Source organism: Copadichromis virginalis, linkage group LG16, assembly GCF_057382275.1.
Source record: "Copadichromis virginalis isolate Kocher_CV1m ecotype Utaka linkage group LG16, C_Virginalis_male_GT1.1, whole genome shotgun sequence".
Classification (NCBI taxonomy): Eukaryota; Metazoa; Chordata; class Actinopteri; order Cichliformes; family Cichlidae; genus Copadichromis; species Copadichromis virginalis.
Window position 1 is genome coordinate 31724772 of NC_140633.1, and position 22591 is coordinate 31747362.

The window sequence follows — 22591 nt, forward strand, 5'->3', positions numbered from 1 at the left end:
AGGAATACCACTCAATCATGTGTTGCTACCCAGCTGTTAGAACGACTGACTTTATTCCTGCATTTTTCTTGCAGCTGGATGATGAATGACATTACAAATTAGTTTTCCATATGGCAGCATTTTGTTTGCTTTTTTTCTTTTCGAAGGGCCATGACAACCATCCAGGGGCCTCATGACAGGCTTAGCTGTGATTACAGAGCAGTGCAACTAATAGAAACAAAGTCCTGAAGAATTTTCTCACAAAGAATAAGAGGATGTAGCAAATGGATACTTATGGCTGGTAGAATATATTTCCAAATTATAGCGTTTTTTGTTTTTTTTGTTGTTGTTGTTGTGTTTTTTTTTAATCCTGGAGTAAAGAAGGCGACATAAAGAACTGTACAGGAAAACCAGTCCCCAACTGGAATTTATCTTCTATTCTATATATGAAAAAATTGTATGAGATTCAGCTTATTGCCTTTTTTGTTTCATATGACAAGACAACTCAAATGTTATGATAGCAGGTGGCTATATATGATTCCATTTGATATATGGTGATATATCAGTGGAGTGATCTTACAGAAGTAGGTGGGCAATTGGGAAACTTTTGCTTTTTTCCCCTGTGTGGGATGAAAAGATGGAGCTCATGGCTCAAGTTGAGACTTGTTTTGCTTAACTTAGCTTAGCTTAGCTTAAAAACAGAAGGTAGTGAGGAACTGGGGATAGATTTTTAAGTGTATCCTAGCTTGGATGGAAAAATATGGAAAAAGATTTACTCCTCGACTGGTTGGTGAATGCTGGACATTTCTTGCTGTTACTAGATGAAACTGTTTGCAAAGAGGAATACAGCACTGCACCAGTCCCCTGTAGTTTGTACGTAAGATGCCGACTGGATGAAAACTCTCAACAACTATTTGCCAAACAACAAGCTGTGAGGAGAGTGGCTCAAACCAAAAATGGAGATCCTTTGGCTTGAGAGAAAAAGTTGTGCCTTTTGAGACATGTTGGTTTCAGCTGTAAGGCACAACTTCCACTTGAAAGCTAATGGGCTGGTTTCATGACTTGGGCATTACTTGTATCCTTTGGATGTAATGTAATTACAAGATACTCTGTTTTTTATGTAATTAGAAAAATATGAAAGTCATTAAATTTATAACACTGTGTTAAATCTATGCTGTGGCCTCACAGACACCTCCCCAAAAATGTGCATGTGTACCTCAACAGCTGTCTGTTTGGTAGTAATATACAGTGTAAAGACAATCCCCATCCACTTCTCACTAGAGTTGAAAACTTCATCAATTAAAAACTAATTCTGCCAATAATTCTCTTGAGTGTTTAAGGTTTAGTGCACAAGTTTTTCCTGCTGGTAAAGTAATAGAAGCTTACAAAGCGTTAACAGTTAAAAGCACTATGGTAAAAATAAAATAAAATAAAATGGGACTACTACTTCCAGGCCCAGAAGTAAGAAATTGTTTATATGGTATATAGCTTTAGAAACTTGTCTTTATTCTGAACTTTGAATCCCACACACAGTGAATATTCATCAGTGAAAATAAATATTTTATGAAAATTGTATCCACTCTTGACTCAGATATCTACTTATTTTGCTGGTTGCCCAAACGAGGCCACTGGGGGCGGCCGGACTCATGGCTGGACGCTCCGTCTGGAGGAAGATTTCTCCCTCCTGGGGATGTGACTACGAAAAATATTGTAAAAGTTTATTTTTTCATAAATGTTTATGGAATTCCTCCGCCTCCGCTGCAAACCCAGCTGCTGCTGACAGGGCAGGATGGTCTGAGATTGTTTCCATCCATGACCGTTTTATTTAAAAGTTTGAACCAAAGGCTGGCAGGTGATGTGTATGAACAAATGTGACTGTTCCCCAGAGCTGTGGGTGATTAGGCTAATTGCTAAACGCTACCAGAGGCAAGAGACTGAGGTGTTGAAACCTTATAGCTGTAATTAAAAGAACCAGTGTGTCCCCCAGGAGGAATTTCACTGATGGCAAAAATCAATTTCCTCCTCTTGCTTTCAGCTACAACACAATTACACCAGGCATTAATTTTAAAGACACCTTTTGTCCAGCGGCTTACTGTGGCTGGCACATACCTTATCTGTTGGGCGGCCGGAGTCGAGGGGGTCTTGTGTGAAACATTTGAGAACATTATCCCCAGAGAGCTGTTATGTGGATGCAGACGTTCTGAGGTCCTATATTCTCTTAACCACAGACATGCTTGTCTCATCATGGGTCAGTGGGCTTTCTTCCCCCTTAATCCTTTTCCTCCAGCAGTGTTTCTACGAGGGCGGACCACAGCTGTGCCTGCAGTCAAGGGGGAGGTTAGGGGATAAGAACCGGAAGAGCCTGACCACAAACTGTCCGCCCCGAGAACAACTCAGCCATATGAACTGGGCCTGTTTATATAAGCACCTCCCGCCTGTGTTTACAGCTAGCACACATTTTTGTTTTACCACGTCTAAACTCCTCGGACGTTTATTTGGCTTCACTTGAACTGTGAGTGTTAGGGCTACATTAGCGGATGAAAGTAGCCGAGGCTGGCAGACTGGGAACTCTAGTCTGAAGGATACTGAGGATTACGCTGGGGCGGAGAGGTCGAAAAGCGCAGTCGCTGACTTTCAACAAGTTCTTTGATAACATGGAGCATCTTCCCATGGCAAAAAAAAAAAAAAAAGCAGTTGCTTGAGCCGACACCTTAGAGAAGAGTTATAGGCACCTTCTTGGGCAGATTTCCATGAGTCCACAAACAAAACAGGCAGGAAGTGTCTGAGAGGTGGGGGCATGGATTACACTCTGCATGCTGGGAAAGGGCTTTCTGCTTAAGAGAGGATGAAGCACAAAAAGAAAAAGGGAAGTGCAAGGAAGGGACTTGAAGGATAGGGAGAGAAAGCTGGTTGACGGGGTGTTGGCTAATCCCCTAAAGCATCCATATATTGCCTCCACCTCCTCTCTCTCTACTTGTAAACTGCGAGGAATGTAGCATGTTGTCTTTGGTTCTTGTGCGTGTAGACACCTCTGGTACAGAGAGATTTATATCCACAGACATTGCCCAAAGCATACCACATTGCTTTTTTAATTCTGGAGGCTTTGAAGCAGAGGCGGAGCTCCAAAGAAACAACCAGTATCAGAATTGTCCTCTCATTTGAGCCTGATTTATGTTTCCTAACCACATTAGAGAGCTGCCAAAGGCTGTTAGCCCTCCATTGAGTTGGCATACAATAGATTCAGAAAATACAGTGTTAACATTGGGCTGTTTAATATTTTTCTCTCCGGCTGTCTTCTAAGCAATCTGTAAAATAAACATTTGTCTTGTGATATTCTTTTTCAAAAGTAGAAAGAAATGTCTCTGTGGTGCTTGGAGCTCGTTAGGAATTCCTCTGAACTCCTTGGTTGGACTCAAGTTGGGGTTTCTTTGCTATAAACATAAAAAAGAATACTGGGAATGTATTCATAATTCAGTTTTACATAAAATACCCAAATGTTTGATTATATACCATAAATTAGACTGGAAACCCTTGTAGCCAATTGATCCCAGTCTCTGGAGGACAGCCACACCATTGCTTCTTATTGCCTCCTCTTGTACTTATTTTGTAGGCCAGCCACTTTGTGATGAGAACTGCCTACAATAACTAATGATAAAGGCTTCAGCAAAAGCTCAGGGATCAGAAATGAGTGTTTTTGGCTACAGCACAGCAATCAGCAAGGCCAAAAAACAAAACAAGATGTCCTCCTTCTGCTTTCACTTAGCATATCTAATCTTTGAATTCTGTCTTAGCCAGCCAGAGGCCTAAAGTGAAACACTAGATAAGACAGAGAGGCAGACATAGACATCAGGATTACTTAACTGTTCATAAGAGCCACATGAATTAACTTAAGCGCCCAGAAAGCCAGTCAACCGTTCAAGTATTGTAAGAATGCTAGCTGGTGGGAAGATGTGAATATGAGATGCGATCAAAGAAGCTACTGAAAAAAGTTGCTAAAAATCAAAAGATAAACCAAATTTAAATTTGGCTGATCACCAGCTCAAGATCATCTTCACACCGACCTCTGGACCCTTTTCAGTGTGGCTGCTATGTTTAGATCACTTCACAGAAGTAATTTTATGACCTCTGCAAATTTTTTTTTTTAGAAACAACATAGTGTAAAGCTCTGCTAACAGTCTCAACTTAGGGGATGAATTCATGGCTCAAAATGTTGCAATCCACTTGTCACACATTGCTTTGAAGCTTACACCTAGGAGCTTCTGGCCATTCCAACATCTTCATTGCCTAGGTAACGCTCTAATGTGTTTACCATGAGATCATATCATATTATCAATGACTTGAACTGGAAATTGGCAAAATAGATTTTGACTTGCTTCTTTCTGAAGATGCTGTTCATGTCCATGTCCATGTGTAAAAAGACAAATTCAATGTTTCCAGCTTGAGCTTGCGCAGACTTAAGACAGGTTCTTAACCTAATATTTCTTTAATACACACTTTCTAATGTGCCTTGAAAGATTCTAAGTGATGTTAAATTCAGTTTAAATGCTTTATGTCATTTCACGTAAAGCACACAGTGCTAGTGTTTTTGACCTCTCCAGACAATCAGATCACTTGTTTTGATGTTGAACTGACATCAGTCTGTTTACTTGAAAAATGTACATTTTTTAAATTTCATCTATTTCCATTGCACTTTTGGTAAAGTAGCATCAGAAGTCTTGAATTTAACTTGTTTCTGCCTGTAGTCACTTGGTTGAAACACATACTGGAGCTATCAGGTATGAAATCTAAACAGGTATAAGCCGATCCTGCAGACAACAAAGCTATAAATCTGGAAATAAAAGCTGTAAATTGAAAGTCTTTCCGGGACAGAAACAATATCGGCATCTCTTGAAGTCATCCTTGGAGGACAGCAGTGAGTTCCTGATAGTGTGCTGCTATAGACCCTGACAGGAAAATAAACACTGGGACTTGGTCAATAGGCCTTCCTGTAAGCTTGTTGCTTGCAAGTCTTCTCAAGTATCAGGGAAGGCATTATTGATATGTTACAAAATGTTACTGTAAATGACAACTGATAAGAGTCGATTCCCTCTCCTCAGTGGGGATATATACTGTTAAAAATGAAACCCGTGACATGTTTGGTGGCTTTCAGACCCAGGGGAGGTGGGGGGTTTTTTTGTGTGTAGCCATGTAATTCAATCTACAGCACCTCTTTAAACAGGACACATAACATAAGGTTGAATTTTTACTGCCAACTTAACTTGCCTCCTTCAAAGAATAATTCAGGAAGAATTGTGAGGAACTGCATTTTTCTTTTTTTAGTTGAGTTCTTCAGGCATCACAAGATGAATTCTGTGATTCTTTCAACCAAGGTGGAGGGCCAAGGAGTTGAACCCCAAGGGGGGCACAGGGGTATAACATGAATGGAGTCATCCCTGCATAACTCTGGCCAGTGAGTGCCCCCACCCCCTCCTCCACCTCTGAACTGTTCGGTGGAACCACAACAGTGTAAGAGCCTCATTTAGGAGCACAGAAAGAAAAGCAGAAATCTCTTTCTCAGGAAGATTAGTGGCTGTCCCTTTGGAGTAGCCCTGTGGACGGGGAGGGATGGGGGGAGGTCTATTTTTCTCTGGGACATTTTTCTCTGCCAGGGAGGGCCGTGACCCACTCCAGAGCACCATCCAGAGAAAGGCCCCGTGCATAAGGCAGAGACCTCAGCAGAGACCCTCAGACTCAAGTTCTGAGACTTACCCAATGATAACCATAATTAACACCCAGTTCCTTATCGCAAATCCACCCTCCACTCCCAGAAAGACCAATTATACTACACACCATGTCTTCATCCATCTATGCTACGCTTTCGGTACCTTTACGTGTAAAACAGCTTATCTCATGGGTGGTAACCTCTATGGTACTACAGCTGTACCCTTGTGGAGACCAGAAACCAGTCTTGAACCTTTGGTGACAATTTTGGACTTTAATGTCAAGATCTTAGATCTTGACATTAAAGATCTTTGTATCTTCTAGTTTCTGAAACTGTGTTCAGCATAGGGCTAAAAAGCAAGAGATTCACCTGCTGACAGGTACCTGATTCAGAATAAAATTTTCTTAGTCCAATAAAATGGACTCAAACTTAGTAATCAGATGATTCCAGCATTTTAAATCTAGAAGAAAAGTTGCAGATGCAATTTGTTTTCTGCTTATTGTAATATATGATCCATTTTTAGCCTTCAGAAAGTTACTCATAGTTACCCTAATAAAAGGCTCCAAGGAGTTACATTCAAATACCCGTAGGAACAGAAACAGACGTTTTTTGGATTTCTGTTTCAGAGATATTTCGAGTTAGAGTAGTAAGACTTATTTCTGATCTATTTTCATGAGGAAAGACTGGAAGAAGTGATTTAATGCTTTTGCAGTAAGGGCTCTCGAAAGTGAGTCTCTCGAAAGTGAGTCATTTTTCTTCTATTGGCACTCTCCTTAGATACATCAGTGCTACGAATAACTATCTGTGGACATTACGTTTTATATGCTGAGGATCATCGATCTTTGCAAAGGCTTCACAAGCCTCTGGCAAATTCTAAGAAAGATGAAGACAACACTGTGGTTAGGCAGAAATAATCAGCATTACCCAGCTTGTCTGCTCCACTGGCCTCGTACAGTCAACACAAAAATGAGCGATGATGGAAAAATTCTCTCTGGCAAACTTTTTCTGAATATAACGGGAGTCGTAAAAGAACTCTGGCAGGTCTGTGTTTGAAACCGTCACTCTTCGTCAGTCGAGGTCAGAGGAGAGTAGCACATCTGAGCGCATGTACACTTTGGTGCAAAGTGGGGAGGGGGTTGTATCAATCACAGGTTTCCCTTTGAAATTGTGAGATGTTTTACAGTCCTGGAAGTGGGCACCTAATCTGAACACATGTTATTCTGACATGCTGAAGCACTCGTAAATCCCTGGGCCTGGGAATCAGGTTGCGGGAGGCGAGCCTGTGGAAGCACGCCCTGCACCGAGACAGATGCAGGCTGTCACACAGAATGTGGGTGCCCATTTAAAACCATTAACAAGACCCTGAGAAACAAGTCTGATTCTTATCAGATGGACTCAATTTGATCTGGGCGTTTGTGCCAGCATTCCCCTTTCCCTTTATCCTCATCCTACTTCTTCTTTCCCCTTGGATCCTAACACACTCTATTAGAAACCAGACACAAACTTCCATTATGTTTCCACACTCAGAGACACAGACAAGTTCAACAAGGCAATGCAAGTCTCCATGAAACACAAGCAAAGTGATGAGATTCGTGACCAGCTGACAGAAGGGATTATGGAGAACAAGATGTTCACGGGTTGTTTCTCCTTGAGTTACACTATTCCATTGTGGAGTTATATTTTCAAAAATAACCTCACTGCATATGGACTATACAGGGGACCATTTGGTGTCACCGTTAAAGCTCAGAGTAGTCATCCTTTTTCAACTTGCAGGGATACTGTTTTTTTTTTTTTTATTAGTCCTTTATCCAGGTAAAATATCTCATTGAGATTAAAAATCTCATTTTCAAGAGAGACCTGGCATCATGGCAACAAAAGTCAAAATACGCATACCACATAAGTATATAACATTTAAAACAAATACAATATCCCATACCAACATGTGTAAAATATACAATAACAGATCAAATTAAAAGTACATTAAAACAATCACACTGAGTAAAAGAGTTATTCTCTCGTTCCTTTAAGTCAGACTTAAACTCTCCCAAGGTAACCAATTCTGATAATTGGTTTTAAAGTGAAACAAGGCTCCTAAACAGTCTGAAGGCTGATAAACCTGCGACTTATCACAACAAGAAACCTATAGCTCTTTTAAAATTGAACTATTATCCTTGTGCATCCAATAGCGTCACAGGCAGTGAGTGAAGCTACTCACTCTAAAACACACCATGTGCTATCATGGTATTGTGGAAGACTGGCAGCATTTTATGTCCTGTAATGAGACCACATCGGTAATTTTTCTTTAAAAAGCATTTCCATTTTGGTCTTCCTAAGAGGAAGAAATTCTTTAAGAAGAGTGGATCTGAACCTAAACCTAAACCTTACACCCACTTGGTCAACGGAAATCCATCTGGGGTTAGGGTTAGGAGTAGGACGCGGGTACTTTTAAATGTAGTTTGAGTACTTAAAAATTCCATTTCAAATACGACTAAGCAGAACAAACAAGGCCCTAAAAGTTTACCAGTACAAAACTACTTGATGTATTCACAATCGTCCTATATTTTTTGTTTGAATCTGCATACTAATATAAGAAACGAAAAGGAGGCATGATCCAAATTGAAAGCAAAAGCCTTAAAACTATCTAATGACATACTAATGTCCTACTTTAAAGGTTCCCCTGTGTGACAAAGTGAGCTTTGTGATGCCAGGGCATCAGGCACTTCATTAAACAGTAAAACAACTTGAATTCGCTGCAGTGGCCTCTCACTTGATGCCAGAGCATCTTTCTGAGGGGGTTCAGTGTCCACCAGCCGGCGTTAGTAATTTATAACACTTGTACCTCAGAGGCCCCAACAAGGTCCTCCAACCTCGTTATGATGAGTTTTCATCACACACTCACTAATGAAAACATGAGCTCTCATCTTTTAATTATGAGACGAAGTCTTAGACACCCAGCACCCTCACTGTTACCTCACAAGCACAAATAACCCCTGATGGTTGCAGCCTGCTGCTTTTCAATGGGGCAAGGTTATGAAAATTCAACCCCCACAGCCTCCGTGACACACAATGGTCACAACTGTGTAAACGACTGAATAATTCATGTTATGGCAAGTGCAATATTTTCTTATCGCTGGTTTGAAAAACTTTTGGACCCTTTGTGGAGGTGCCAGAGAGGACGCACTGAAACGCCCTAGTTTCTCACCACGCATCCCTAAACAATTAATGCTCATGGCTCCTCTCGTGGCAGGCCACCAAGCCCATCATTAAGCAGAAATAGCGCTAACGCCACAATGTCATACGACATCTTGTTAGCATTTCAAAGGTGCTTCCCTCCTCCCTCCTCTTTATCCACGGCCTCTGATACACCATGTCGTCCACTGCTGTGCCAGCCTTTTTTAGTAATTCATGAAATTTACACTCGGGAGGTGAGAACAAGGTCTTTCGACCTCATTATAACATTTTTTCATCACTCATTCTCTGACATCTCTGAAACACGCAGCCCCCATCTTTGAGCATTTTCATGTGCCACCCAACTACTTAGTGAGCAGCAGTTCACTGCAGTGCAGAGTGCAGAAACCTAAAGACAAAGGTCCAGATTCTGGTGTTTGAAGGCGCCAAAGAGAAGCTGATTTTTTTTTTTTTTTTAACAAATTACTTTGACAAGTATTATGTCAAAGCTCTAATCTGTCATCTCTTCTGCTGTACTTCCACCTTACAATGAGGAAAGAGCAAACGGATACGGATGTACCTCTGGTCAGAGTGGTGGGCGAGGGTTTCTTCGGGAGTTCTGAGAAGCTGCTTCCATCCAGACCAGAACTCTTACACTCCTTCTTGTCAGTTGCTGTTGGAGCTGAAGTTTCCATGCTGCTCTTCAATTTCTGTCACAAGCTGCAGAGGCAAGACACACATAAGAACATAAGGTCAAAAAACTGATCAAGGAAAACATCATGTGGTGAAGGAAGTACTGTGCTGAACTCAAAGTCCTGCAGAAGCAAAAACAGCGTAATAATAATAATAATAATAATAATAATAATACAGAAAAGTCAGACAGTTGTATTAATGTATTGTAGTAATGTATTAGTGTTCTGTCATTCTGGGAAATCAACTCAAAACATTTTTTTTCTTGCATTGAAAAATATTTAAACATTGTCCTTTTCTTCTAACGAGCGAAAAAGATACTCATCATTCTCACATCTAGCACACCAGTTCTCAAACTTTTTCTTGCATGCCCCTCTTCAGAAACTCAGACTAATTCCCACTTTACAGTCCACATTTATCTTCAATTATTAACATGAATAGTAACAAAAAAATAAAAGCAAAGAACAAAAAACTGACCCCTTACAGTGGGTCAAATACCCCAACAGAGGGTCCCACCCCACAGTTTGAGAACCACTAGACTAACAAAAACAGAGCTAAGTTTAACAGAGCACAAATGTTTCCATTCACAAGCCAAACAAATTTCAACAATCTTTAAGCTACAAAATAGAATTTAAGTTGGAAAAAGACCCAACATTAAAATCTGGAGATTGTAGAATTGCACAGTTGGGCTTTCAGGAAGCCAAACATTAAATAAGTAAATTACTCTCAGCAATTACTGCTGACATAACAGACGGCACAGGAAGCAAGAGAGGTGAATTTTTTTTTCATACTGAACTAACAAAAACTGTCTTGCTATAGTGTGTTTGTAGCATATCTCCATAGGTGTGCATAGGGCTGGGCGATATGACCCAAAATTCATATCTCGATATTTTTTAGCTGGATGGCGATATAAGATATATATCTCGATATTTTTTTTAAAGCCATAAGTTAAGAACAAAAAGAGAGTTCTTAGTCACACTGTGTCCCAGCTGTCACACGGGCACTTTTATTTACATACAGCGTAGATGTACATGAAGAAATTACTCAAAAATAAATTATCAGCATTTATTAAATAATCATGGTCCATAAATAAAAGAAAACAATGTTGTTTTTGTGCATAACAAAAAGCTCACAATTGTGCAGTCAAAATGTAAACTAATAGACGCTGAGCATAATAACAAAGAGACTTCACAGCTGCACCACGTCTCTGAACAGGTGCCATTTATGGTCCTTATACACACAGTACGTATCACTCCGCGAGGCTCCTCCCCGGTAGCCGTAATCCTCCGACATCAAGCGGTGCAGCTCCGTAGCTTAGCAAAGTCATATTAAAACATTTTTTGACAGATTGCTGAGCGCTGTGTACCACATAAAATCGGTTTGTGGTCAGCAAGCACAACCAGAATTCATACATAAGGCGCGCTGTCGATTTTTGAGAAAATGAAAGGATTTTAGGCCGTGCAGCTCCTCCGGGCTGCATGTCGTTAGCGCGGTTAGCTCGTTAGCGCGGTTAGCTCGCTAACACGTTGACACCGTCCAGCCCCACGCACGGTAACTCGCTAACGGAGATTTTCCGCTTTCATCTTGTCATTGCCTGCAGGTGAAGCTATGGGGGAGGGGGAGTTGTGTTCAGTGAAGGAGAGGCGAGGCCGAGTAACGTTGCGTAGAGACAAAAGTGGACGAAAGAGAGGCAAACCTGCGGCTCCACAAGTATAATTATAACGTAACATAGACTATATCGATATAAACGATATTGTCACATCTTATATCTCGTATGAAAATATATCGATATTTTTAAAAAACTCGATATATCGCCCAGCCCTAGGTGTGCATATGTGTTTATTGGGCCAGTGTAACCGAAAAGCCTTGAACACACACACACACCCTCAGGTTTCTCAGTTTGATGTAATGAGTTCATGGAGCCCCTTCTGTTCCAATTGTAAATGTGAGTGGCCCTCAGCGCTGAGGTTTTAGCCTCACGCACTGTGTCAATACCTCCTCATGTCTGTGTGAAAGGCTCGATGACTTGGCAACCTGCCACTTGTTTGACTTGGTGGGACCTACAAGATCATCCTCTGCTGAGAGCAAATAAGACCCAGTCTCTCCATCCACCTCCCCCACCAGCCCCCCACCACCGGGCTGGCCTAGAAGGGAAAAGTCATTCTGGCTAGCTTGTGGTCGTTGCTCTTCCACATGCTTTCAGACACTGGTGAGAAAACGTTTGTCACAATGCTGGAAAGACAAGAGAATGAACAACTGCATGTAATCACAGGGGGGTGTTGGGTCTGCAGGTTTCTGTCCTCTCCTCACACCTGTTTGCAGCTAGCTGATTAAAACAACCTCAGATCTTATAAACCAAATGTGTTTATGACCTAATATGTGCCCAAAGAACACAAACAACATCCAGAGGATATTAATTGTTGCTTATATACGAGAAACAAATGTGATTTTTGGCTGCAAAGAAACCACAAAATAATTCAGTTATACAGCACCTATCCACAACAACACCCGGCTCACTTTGTGTTAGGGAGGGTCACCTGATCCATCCCAAACTATAAGCTTTTTTAGAAAGCTTATATCTTAAAGTTTGAAGTCTAATCTTAAAAGCAGAGAGGGTGTCTGTCTCCTGAATCCAAACTGGGAGCTGGTTCAACAGAAGAGAGGCCTGATAGCTGAAGTCTCTAACTCCCATTCTACTTTTAGAATCTCAAGGAACCACAACTAAGCCAGTGCTCTGTTGGGATTATATGATACTGTGAGGTCTTCAAGATAAGATGGGGCCTAATCAAGAGGAGAAGTATTTTAAAATTCAATTCTGGATTTTAAATTGCGCCAAAAAAGAGACGTTAATATAGAAGAACACGGATCTCTCTTTCTAGTCCCAGTTAGTTGTCTCATTGTGTATTTTGGATCGACTGAAGGCTTTTCAGGGAGCTTTCAGAGCAGCCTGATGATAATAAATTACATTAGTGGAGCCTATGTTGTAACATATTAAAACACGGGATGGTGTGACACCAGGTAAATACACAATTAGGAATGTGGAGAATGATACTGTCATTCAAATGGAAACCTAATAGCTCAGTGATCTGGTTCCTACCAGGCAAACGTGTGAAGCGTTGTTTTCGGTTTCATGTGGATTTCCAACATGTCATGCTTTATTGTGAGGTGTGCGTACTAGCAGCCATGTCTGTTACCCTTCGGAGGTGCCAGTCGCCTGTCAGTGAGCCAATGTAAGCCGATTAGAGGTGGGCGACTAACAGGTTTAGGCTACATCTGTTTCTTTTTTTCTGCTGCCAAAAATGTCGCTGAGCTCGCCAGCGAGCCATCTCGTCTCTGAGAAGTCCGTCACTCTGACATCACCTTAGTGATAGAATCTAATTTGCTCTTTCATGGGCCTTTATCGTATTTAGAGTTGGCCAAAAAGCCGACTAGTTTTTGGTGGTGATCCCTGTTGGCTCGGATAAGATGTGCCCATGAACAGACCAGAGCTCGGAGCAACCGTGTTCGCCTTTCAAGCAGCCTGACTGAGAATCCTCCCCTTAACATTGCCGCCTGATGAACATCTGGCATCGCATTAATGGCCGTTTCCATGCTTTTACAGCAAGCCAACTATTTGGTTTCCAGTTGCCTCTGAACCTCGAGCCAATACTTAGATTAAGAGGGGTTTGGGGGTGCAAACACCTTTAAAGGTCGTTTAGCAAGAAACGAATAAATAAAAAAACAGGTGCAAAAACTGTCAATAACTGGAAAATTTGAGCACATTTTTGAAAAAGTGGCCCCAACTTCACCCTCACTCATCCTTCCTTAATACCTTGGAGCTGTTACATTACACCCTCCACCCCCCTTAACCAATCTCTCCCTACAGGCAAGACCCTGTTGCCCCCAATGACAGGGGAGCCCAGTTCTGACGGGCTGGTACAGGTGTCAGGAACTAAGCGGACAGATGGCAGGGGCCAAAGGCGAACAAACAACAAGGGTGCACTTCTTTACTCATCTTCTGGTTGGCTGGGCAGCCTGTCGCAGGACGAGCAGCGTCCCCCCCCCCCCCCATCCACCCTCTGGTGTCATGTGACCACAGGCTCAGAGACTTCAGAGGGCAGAGCAGGCATCTGATTGAGTCTTCTTTTTTTATGTTACACCTGAGCAGAACCCAAGCTTTTAAATTTATCTGGTCTCTTACAGGACGGTCACTGGAGGCGATGCTCTACAGACGGCCTCAAAATTCTGATGATCGAATGATTTCCTGGAAGTGCAGAGCTAAAAACACCACAGCAATGTCAGTCTAACAACAAAATCCCAAAACAAGACTTACGCAGATTGCAGTTCTAAATGATTTATTTTGTTCATCTGAATGCAAAGCTGCTTTTCTTTGCCTGTGGTTAAGGCCAGACTAACCATATCCGAAACCTTAAGCTTCACTTTCATCTTTGTTCTTGCTCCTTCCTGCCACAAAAAACTGGATGATTTTCCCCACTTTAGTGAATTATCTTGCAAACATTCAAAACTGCTATTTAGAAGTGAGCACAGACACAAAGAAACATCTTATATTTATTTAATTACCCAAATCCTTCCTTTCCTGTCACATGCAGTCTGCTGAACATATTCTAGATTTATAATAAATTATTGTATTTGATGATTCATAGAAAAGGAGTAGTTTATAGGAGAGATTGCACATCTTGATTTTCCTTCCCCAGGACTTTGCTACGATGGACGGTCCAGGCGTGCCAGTAACCGCACAAGGCACCGGAAAAAGACTGAGGTAATGGGGAGTTGTCACTGATATGTTTTCTGCTTCGAGGCTTAACCTCTTAAGATCCATCAGGTCACCTAGGATTAGTGTTCAGTTGATGTCCCCCCATTTTCATTGACGTTTTGCCTGTTTGGAAGATCAAATGGAAAACTTTAACACAAAAAAACTAACCCCAAAATGTCTAACACCTCATTTGAAATGTATCATCTTCTACTTTATATATTAAAAAAAAAAAGGCTATTCAGCATGTGGCTAAAACCAAACCAAACCCTAGATGAGCTGCCAGTGACCTAAGATCATAGGAGAGCCATATCATTCCATTTATTTCTGAGCAAAATCATTTGTTGTGGGAGCAACGATGAAAGCAGTAGTGAGAAAAATCGCCTGCTTAATGAATTTGCTCTTCACGTCAGGATTGATTTTCCCCTGGTCTCGCCTGCTTTTGTCTGAACTCCTCTTCCGCTCTCTGTTAATTTACCTTCTGCCCCCTTCGTCTCAGACGTGCAGGACTTTTGTTATGAGACCCGGTGTGTGTTTTTCTTAGCGCCTCGTTCAGTTTCAAGTGTTCCTCTCCTCCACTACCGTTCAACAGCTCCCCTTTCACCAACACTGAAAGGAATGCAAACACACATCAAAAGAGGCCCTCTCATTCTGAAGATTTCCAGGCTTTGCTCTTCTTACTTTCTTCCTTCCTATCTTTCAGTGAATGCGATCCGTATGCTGGTAGGCTCTCTTTCCTGGCAGCGCGCACACACACACAGTCAGTTTCTCACACCAACTGCTGTCCCACACTCTGCTCACTTGGCAAACAAGGGACAGACGGATAACTGAGGTCTCCAGCCCCTATGCCACCTGCAGACCTCTCTGCTCGGGTTTCTGACGGTGACACTCATGCAGGTTAACAAAACAACTAAAATGAGCCAAAATATGGTTTTGTTTTACATATTTTTGGATCTTCATCACACATTTTGTTTTGGAGCCATGATTAAGATGAAAGACTTTTGATCTTTTTTTTGAGGTATTGTAGACTTTGGATTGTATACTACTCTTCATATTTTCTTATTTGTCACCTTTAACATCTTTAACCCTTATGAGTACCTCCTGATCTGCCATCTTTTTGGTTCAGATTTGGTTACATTTAGGTGACTAAGCCTATTAGATTAAAGTTGTCCTATGACAGGGATAATTCACATAAGCTGAAAAAACTGCTAAACCATTAAGTTTGCTTAACTAAAAGTCAGCTCTATAGCGTGACCAGCGGTGGATAACACTTTTATTTCTTGTTACAGGGACGGTGTCCCACATTTGTATTTGCTCTACTTTATAGAAGTCAGAATACTTGGCTCTAACAAGAAACATGCCGCTCAAAAAGAGACCTGCAGATGTACAGATGCATTCCTATTGAAACCTAAAGATGGTTACCAGACAGAACAGCAGCTCAAATAACGGCTGAACAACTACTGAGACACAAAATGGGAAAACATGGGTGAAGGAAGGCTATTTTATAAGAATCTTTCACGTATGCTTACTGTATTTACTTAATAGTCAATCTGGGGGGAAAAAAGAATCCATTTGTTTTTTAGTTATTACCTTTTTGACCAATCTATATTCTGCATAGTTTGTTAATTACATTACATATAACCTCTTACCATATTAGGGTGTTTCACATTGTCCCACCCACATTTGGTTTGTTGGAATCTGATCACCACACACACCGTATGCTAGCATGCTTCAATAAGGCTGGCTAGCTTGGATCGAACTCACAATCTTTTAAAATGCAGTGACACACAATGACCACTAAACCATCTAACTGATGCCTTGATAATTGTATAATTTATATTTTTACTTATTTACTCTCCGTAGGAACAGAATAAGTTTCATGTTATTTTTAGGTTACGTAGGAATTCTTCAGCTGTCAGATCTAATTTACAGGTAGACAGGTGTACGGTGCACGGAGGGGAAGTGCTGGTGACAGGTTCACCGCAAGTTTCTTTTTTTTTTACTGTGCTTTTGTTGCATCCCCTGCGTATTCAGAGAGCTCACGGCAAAATGTGGACATAAAAACATATGGTTTCCCCCTCTCATGGCCAGCTCTAACCACCTTGGCTGGACTTTCTCCTTGACTCTGTGACAGTTTCATAAGTAACCTTTAATTTAACTTCCCAGATGTTCTCTCCATGAGAGCATTTTTCACTTACCAAATGCTTCCTTCCTGAGACTATTCAGCTCATTTTTGGTCTTGGCTGCAACACTACCTAACAGTAAAATGGCAGTACTTTTTAAACCACACTCTAAAACTTTCACCTTTGGTTCACCACATTTGAGACTGTATTCAGGCAAATGTCCATTACTTAATTGTTTTAACTTTTTGATTTCTGCATGTTGTTTTCGGTGCCAGAGTAAAGAACATAGGTCATGGTCATGTGAAAGTAAAGTCATGGGGTAATGACCCACCGTAGATATGCTTGTTAGGTACTAAATCTTGAGATTATGTGGAAAACTTAGAGTTTTTTGACCAGGTATTATACCTTTATAGTCATAATAACCAATACCAATAAAACGGGTCACTCAACTGCGTTGGCCCTCTTTCTCCCAAGAGTTTATTTCACTTGAATTTATAGTTTTGGCTGGGTTTGCAGCCATGGCAGCATGCTGTTTTCAGTGATAAATCTCTAAAAACCCAACAACAGTTCATCATTTAAGAACTAAAAATCCAACATTTCCCTTAAAAGTTGGTGGAGACCGAAGATCAAAGGTAAACAGGATAAGACTGAACTTTGGGATGACCACTGAATGGTAACGTGGCTCAACTGTAGTCCACCATATAAAATTAAAAATATGAAAACATGTCAGAGTTGTTTTTTTCTTTATTCTTCCCCTATGTAGCTACAAATCTGTTACAAATGAAAAAAAAAACTCTTAGGATACAATATTACAAATATTTGACATCATGCAAAATGCAGATGTCTTGTAAAACGGAAGATGTGACCTTGGCACCTTTAAACAAACCCTCAACTCCTTTCATAACACCATAAAACTACTTAATGTGGTTGATGTTGTTGTGGCAAAATCTGTACCCCATCAGTGCAAAACAGTCTGTATCAGACTAGGAATGTTTTTGTTGACAGATGATATGCCAAAATGGACGGCGACTACAAAGACCTTTGGGAAAAGACAAGTTTAGACTAGGACAGGACACATTCTCCATGGGTGAATCACTTCTGTGCGGAGAAATGTCTCCCTTTGAGGATTTGAAGCTCAGGTCTGAAGGATCATGAAAGCAGTTGAGACGTGAGAGGCCTGACAGTAGCACGTTATCCATTAGTTTGATTCAGAGGTCGAAATTACCACAGGCTGCCTCACATGTATAGCTTCAGGTCAGCCAAGCAGAAAGGAGACGATTGCCACAATATGCTTTCTCATTGCCAGGGTCAAGGTTGTTTTAAGGGTTAAGCACTTAACTTGGCTGAGCTACTTTAAGATCTTTGCTTTAAGAGCAATTTAACGTGCAGTGAATCAAAGGAAGCCTGCAAATAATTTCTTATATCAATTAAAACCACTATGGCTCATATGTGTGAGCCCTGTTTTCAATCACAGGCATGTAAATCGGGGATTACTGAACTATTTTCTCCATTGCATTCCATGTTTGTATGAATCTACTATCCATTCCAAATGTTTACAATGTGCACAACACACTGGGGGAACCAAATCCCTCACCAAAGACCAAGTATCCAGTGGATTGCAGATCATACAGAGTAATGAGAAGCTAACAACTGATGTAATATAAAAGGCATCTAAAACAGCAGAGAGAAAAAAGCCCTGTGGATGAGTTCTTACTCCACCCCTGAACCTGACCTTTCCTTCTAGTAAAGGCAATATCCTGTGGTTGATCTCTTTGTCTCTCTCAACCAACAGAAAACAGATGTGGAGCTCGTGGCCTATATAGTACATGGTCACCAGCTGGAGGGGAAGATATATGAATGTGATTATTATTATTTTTTTTTTTTGTAATGGTCCTAACACTGTCAAAGGCACAAAAAAAAAAAAAGAGTTTGGCGCAAATTTAGGTGTCACTCACATTCTTACATTTTCTTCCTGTTAAAAGAGAGTTTTTCTTTCCCACTGTCACCAAATGCATTCTCAAAGTCAGCCTTTGATCGCTGGGGTTTTCACCATATTATTTTATAAAATATATAGTATGTAAAACACCTTGAGGTGACTGCTGTTGTGATTTGGCGCTATATTAAAAAACTGAATTGAATTGTTTTGATCTCTATTGAATGATTACATGAAAAAGGGACAAAAAAATATTTGCCACGCATTCTTCTGCTGTGTAACCTTACACCTTAGCTGCAAAGTGGGAATGCTTTTATTTTTGCAAGTATTCACTTTTTTGCAAGAAGAAATGTCACAGGACTGCCGAATTTATCACAATTCACGGAACAACTATGCCCGCGCCAAACTTCACAGCAAGTTTTTTTTTTTTTAACATTTTCAAGTTATTTTAGCCAGTGTGGCCCCACCACGCTGGTCTACAACAAGCATGCAAATCATTAATCAAACCATTAACTGATAAGCTGACGAGTTAGAAAGTTCTCATTGCTTGCATATCTCAGCTGAATGAAGCTGAGCTGAGTCTGTATCCATGTAATGTGTGTTTTAAGTCCCAGCTGTCACTGGTGCCACCATGCACACTGCTGAGTCGTGCCTCCCTCTCTGAAGCATTTGGCCGGGGGCCATTCATCCTAAACGTGCTGTTAGCACTCACTCTCGACCACTCCAGCTGTCACTGACCTCGACCACGACATCAGCTAAACTGCCACTCTGCACGTCTGTGTTCGGACGCTCCAACGAGCCAATGTTGGCATTTGCTACACTCAGGTTTCACTGTGGTGCAGCTTCCACGTCGTTGTGGTGAGTTTAGTAGAAGTGTCTGATAGCTGACAGTCTGCATGTGTCTGCATCGGCCACTCATGCCAGCTGCTGCCAATTCACAGTCAAAGCTTTAGTCACAGCAGAGGGACTCCCATTGAAGTTTGCTGTGCATGTGTGTTTATGCAGGCATCCAAAGCAGCTGTCAAAGCGCATCTTCAGATGAGATCCTAGTTGACCAGTAACAGTTATCAGGACCTAAAGTGCATTTTAATTTTTTATTTTAAATTTTTCACTAAAACTAATAATTACACCATTAGCTGCTAATTTCCACACTCCCAGTTTGTATTGCAGACTTTCAGTTAGTTACTCAGACATCTCTTCTGCTCCAGAAAGAGCCTCAAAACTTTCCAAGAAGCTGAGAAGCTGAGCTGTGGTTCTCGATTGATCCTTATGTGTAGAAATGGTAGACCGTCCCTTTTCCCGTGTGCTTTTATGTGGCTGCTACAAACTCTAAAAGTACTAAATGTGTAGCTCAAGGTGAGCCAAATGGCACTGTCCTCTAAATGCAAGGATTAGATTTAGTGTTAGAAAAACCACTTTAATGAAGCTGCATTCTTTAACCTAGAGCGTGACCTTCTTATGTCAGGCCCATATGAAAGGTAACATACGCTTTGCTGTTAAACAACCTTTTTCTGCCGTCTTCACCTGAATTTTTTCACCCTGGAATCCACTGCTACCCTGCGACCATGTTTTGGCATTACCGAGTTCACGCTCAGAGCAGCCTGACATTACAGAAGTTTTGCATGTGAAACAAATTAGAACAAAAATGGGCCCTGAAGATAACACGGCGAGGTTTTCATCCTACTTTCTCTCTAATGAGCTGATTACAAAACACAAGCAGACCCAAGCCACAGAGAGAGAGGAGAGGATGGCAGCAACAGAAACGCCATGAGGGAGGAGGGGGAAGGTTTGGAGGAACTTGCTGAAGACAACCACATGTCTCTATATCCTAGCTCAACTCTGAGCTCCGACTCTTGTCTCCGGCTTCTATCTGAGAGGAGACTGTGGCCTGGCACTGAGTCAGCGTGATGTGGAATCTAATATTTCCCATCATATGGAAATGTAAGAAAAGGAGCCCAGCTGCCCTGCCCTTAAGGCTGCGTTGACTTTGTAGCTATGGGAGGGCCTGGTGTAAATCACAACTTACAAACTCCCTGCCCTCTCCCCTTCCCAACACAAACCCCAGAGTTAGGAGCACAAACAGATCCCCCTCCTCTCTCTCTTTGAGCACGATGGCTGCATTTTGCTGCGAGTGGCCTCTGCGCAAACCCCGATCTCTGCCTCTGCATCAGATTAGGGCCAACGGCAAACAACACAGACAATACTGCATTGTCTGTTAGCCTGTGTCAGTCTATCTCACAGCTCTCCACCACACAGAAAAAAGCCTGCTGGGTGTTTAATGAGGAAGTGACAATGATACAGTGAAGGGAAATCAGAAATCCTCCTCATCAATGGCACTAACAGCTGATTCCACAGCCAGTCAGGGGGGCAACATGGACTGAAGAAAGCATGCATGAGCTTGGGAACATTACTCTGACTTCCCATGTGGTTTCCATTTGTTCACAATAAACAGGACACCATCATCACTTTCTACAGACTCAAATATTTTGGGAAGACAGTTCGACTTAGTCTAAAGATGTGAAGTTCAATCTTTAACCTTTTTTTATTTACAATACGCACAATATGAGAATGCAAATGTCCAATTTTAGTCTGGATATTAAACACCTTGACAACATTTGATTGTGCCCGTGTAAAAAAAACTATTTCCTAAAGTGTGAACAGGTCAAAGGTCGACTATTTCTCTGTGCTGTGTGCTACATTTAATAAAAAGCAACTGTGGACAATATCTGAAGCTGATTCTCTGTAAGGGCTACATGTGCAGAAGAGTGCAGTGCAGTTTAGGTGCCAACTTTCTGTTTACATCTATAAATGCTAGCTACAACAGGAAGTGACCATATCTGAATGAAGTGGTAAGTTTTCACCTGATCATCGCTGAAATGCTTTGCAGTCTGCCTCTGTAGACTGTATGGGAGCATACAGACACAGTTTAATAAAATTCTAGAATTTCACTGGAGCTTGGACTTCTTTGATATCAGTTAGTACAAATAACCGCACAGCAGCCATATTATTGGTCCGATAATTTCATTAAAAATGCGTCAAAAGGCTCAGGCAGCATAAACACAATCCAGAGGTCCAGGTCAGGGACGAGGTGAAGCCTAGCAGACAGCTATCAACTACAGCCATCTGTCAGTCAAACAGACCACGCCCCCTAATGATGCAAAATATGCAAAACAACTTAAACAGGTGAGTTAAAAATATCACACAATTAAAGCTGTTGCGAAGGGGAAAATTAGCTATAGAGACGGAAAATAATTTGTTGCTCTCATGTGAAGTTGGACATCACATGGACGTCTATGGGCACTAACAGACTGCTGGAGCCTCAAGTGGATGTTAAAGGAACTGCACCTGTTGCTGTTTCCATGTTGGTTTTATTTTTCAGCTCTTGAGGTTACTGCTTGTAGCTGATACAGGCTAATAATGTCTGGTAATCTACCATTTTTCTAACGGTCCAAGCCAGAGACAAACACTTCATCACTTAGTCACAGGACTAAATTAAAAATATTCAGTGTTCGGCTTAAAAAAAACATCCAACCTGTCACTTTCCTTTGTCCACAGAGTTTATCTTGCGGTGAGATAATAGAATAAGTTTCACCACCCCACCCCCCCTCCCTCCCTTCCTGCAAATGAACTGACCTGTGGTGACCTGGGTAGGGTTTCCCCGCAAGACCCCCGCTCTGTGACCACCATTGTTCCTTTGTAAGCTGATAGACAATGATGATGTTAGACCTGAAACACTTTTGGGAAACCAGGCTTGAGATGAGTCAGTGGAGAAGCGTCTGTGAAGAGTTTGACCGGGCTGTGTGTTTGTCCACCGCTGCTGCTGATGACACATCGTGCATCACACCAAGTACAGTGTATACAAGAGTGGATGTGTTTAAGTTTTCCTCCCTCTTTGGAGAGTCTCGAGCTGGCTGAGGTAGAATTACATGACAGAGGAAGGCGATCGTTAGACCCTCAGTTTGGCTCAGTTTCCCTGAAACAACTTATTTCCGCCGCAATCGTGTTGAAGATGAAGGAGAAAGGCTGCAGTGATTGACGAGGTCAATCGGCCTGTAATGAGCTTGTCAGTTATTTTACTGCACAGCCCTTAAAACGGCTTGTTAAAACTACATTATCCTGCATTTTCACATGTGTTCTCACAGGCCATGTGTGCTCCTTTTGAATGTGGCGTGACCTCTGTTTCTGTGCCGGGATTCGAGTGGCCACTCGTACCCGCTCTAGTGTAAAGAGGACGAAGCCCAGCCCGG

The 22591-nt window shown here is 41.6% G+C and overlaps 1 protein-coding gene across 1 annotated transcript in view; it reads right to left on the bottom strand.

Moving 5' to 3' along the window:
• Positions 1-22591, bottom strand: part of gli2a (GLI family zinc finger 2a) — an 83689-nt gene that overhangs the window by 55702 nt on the left and 5396 nt on the right. Inside the window, exon 2 of the mRNA XM_085434426.1 lies at positions 9429-9568. Within this exon, the coding sequence (XP_085290552.1) occupies positions 9429-9543 (115 nt within the window). The 5' untranslated portion in view covers positions 9544-9568. The remainder of the gene's footprint in view (positions 1-9428; positions 9569-22591) is intronic.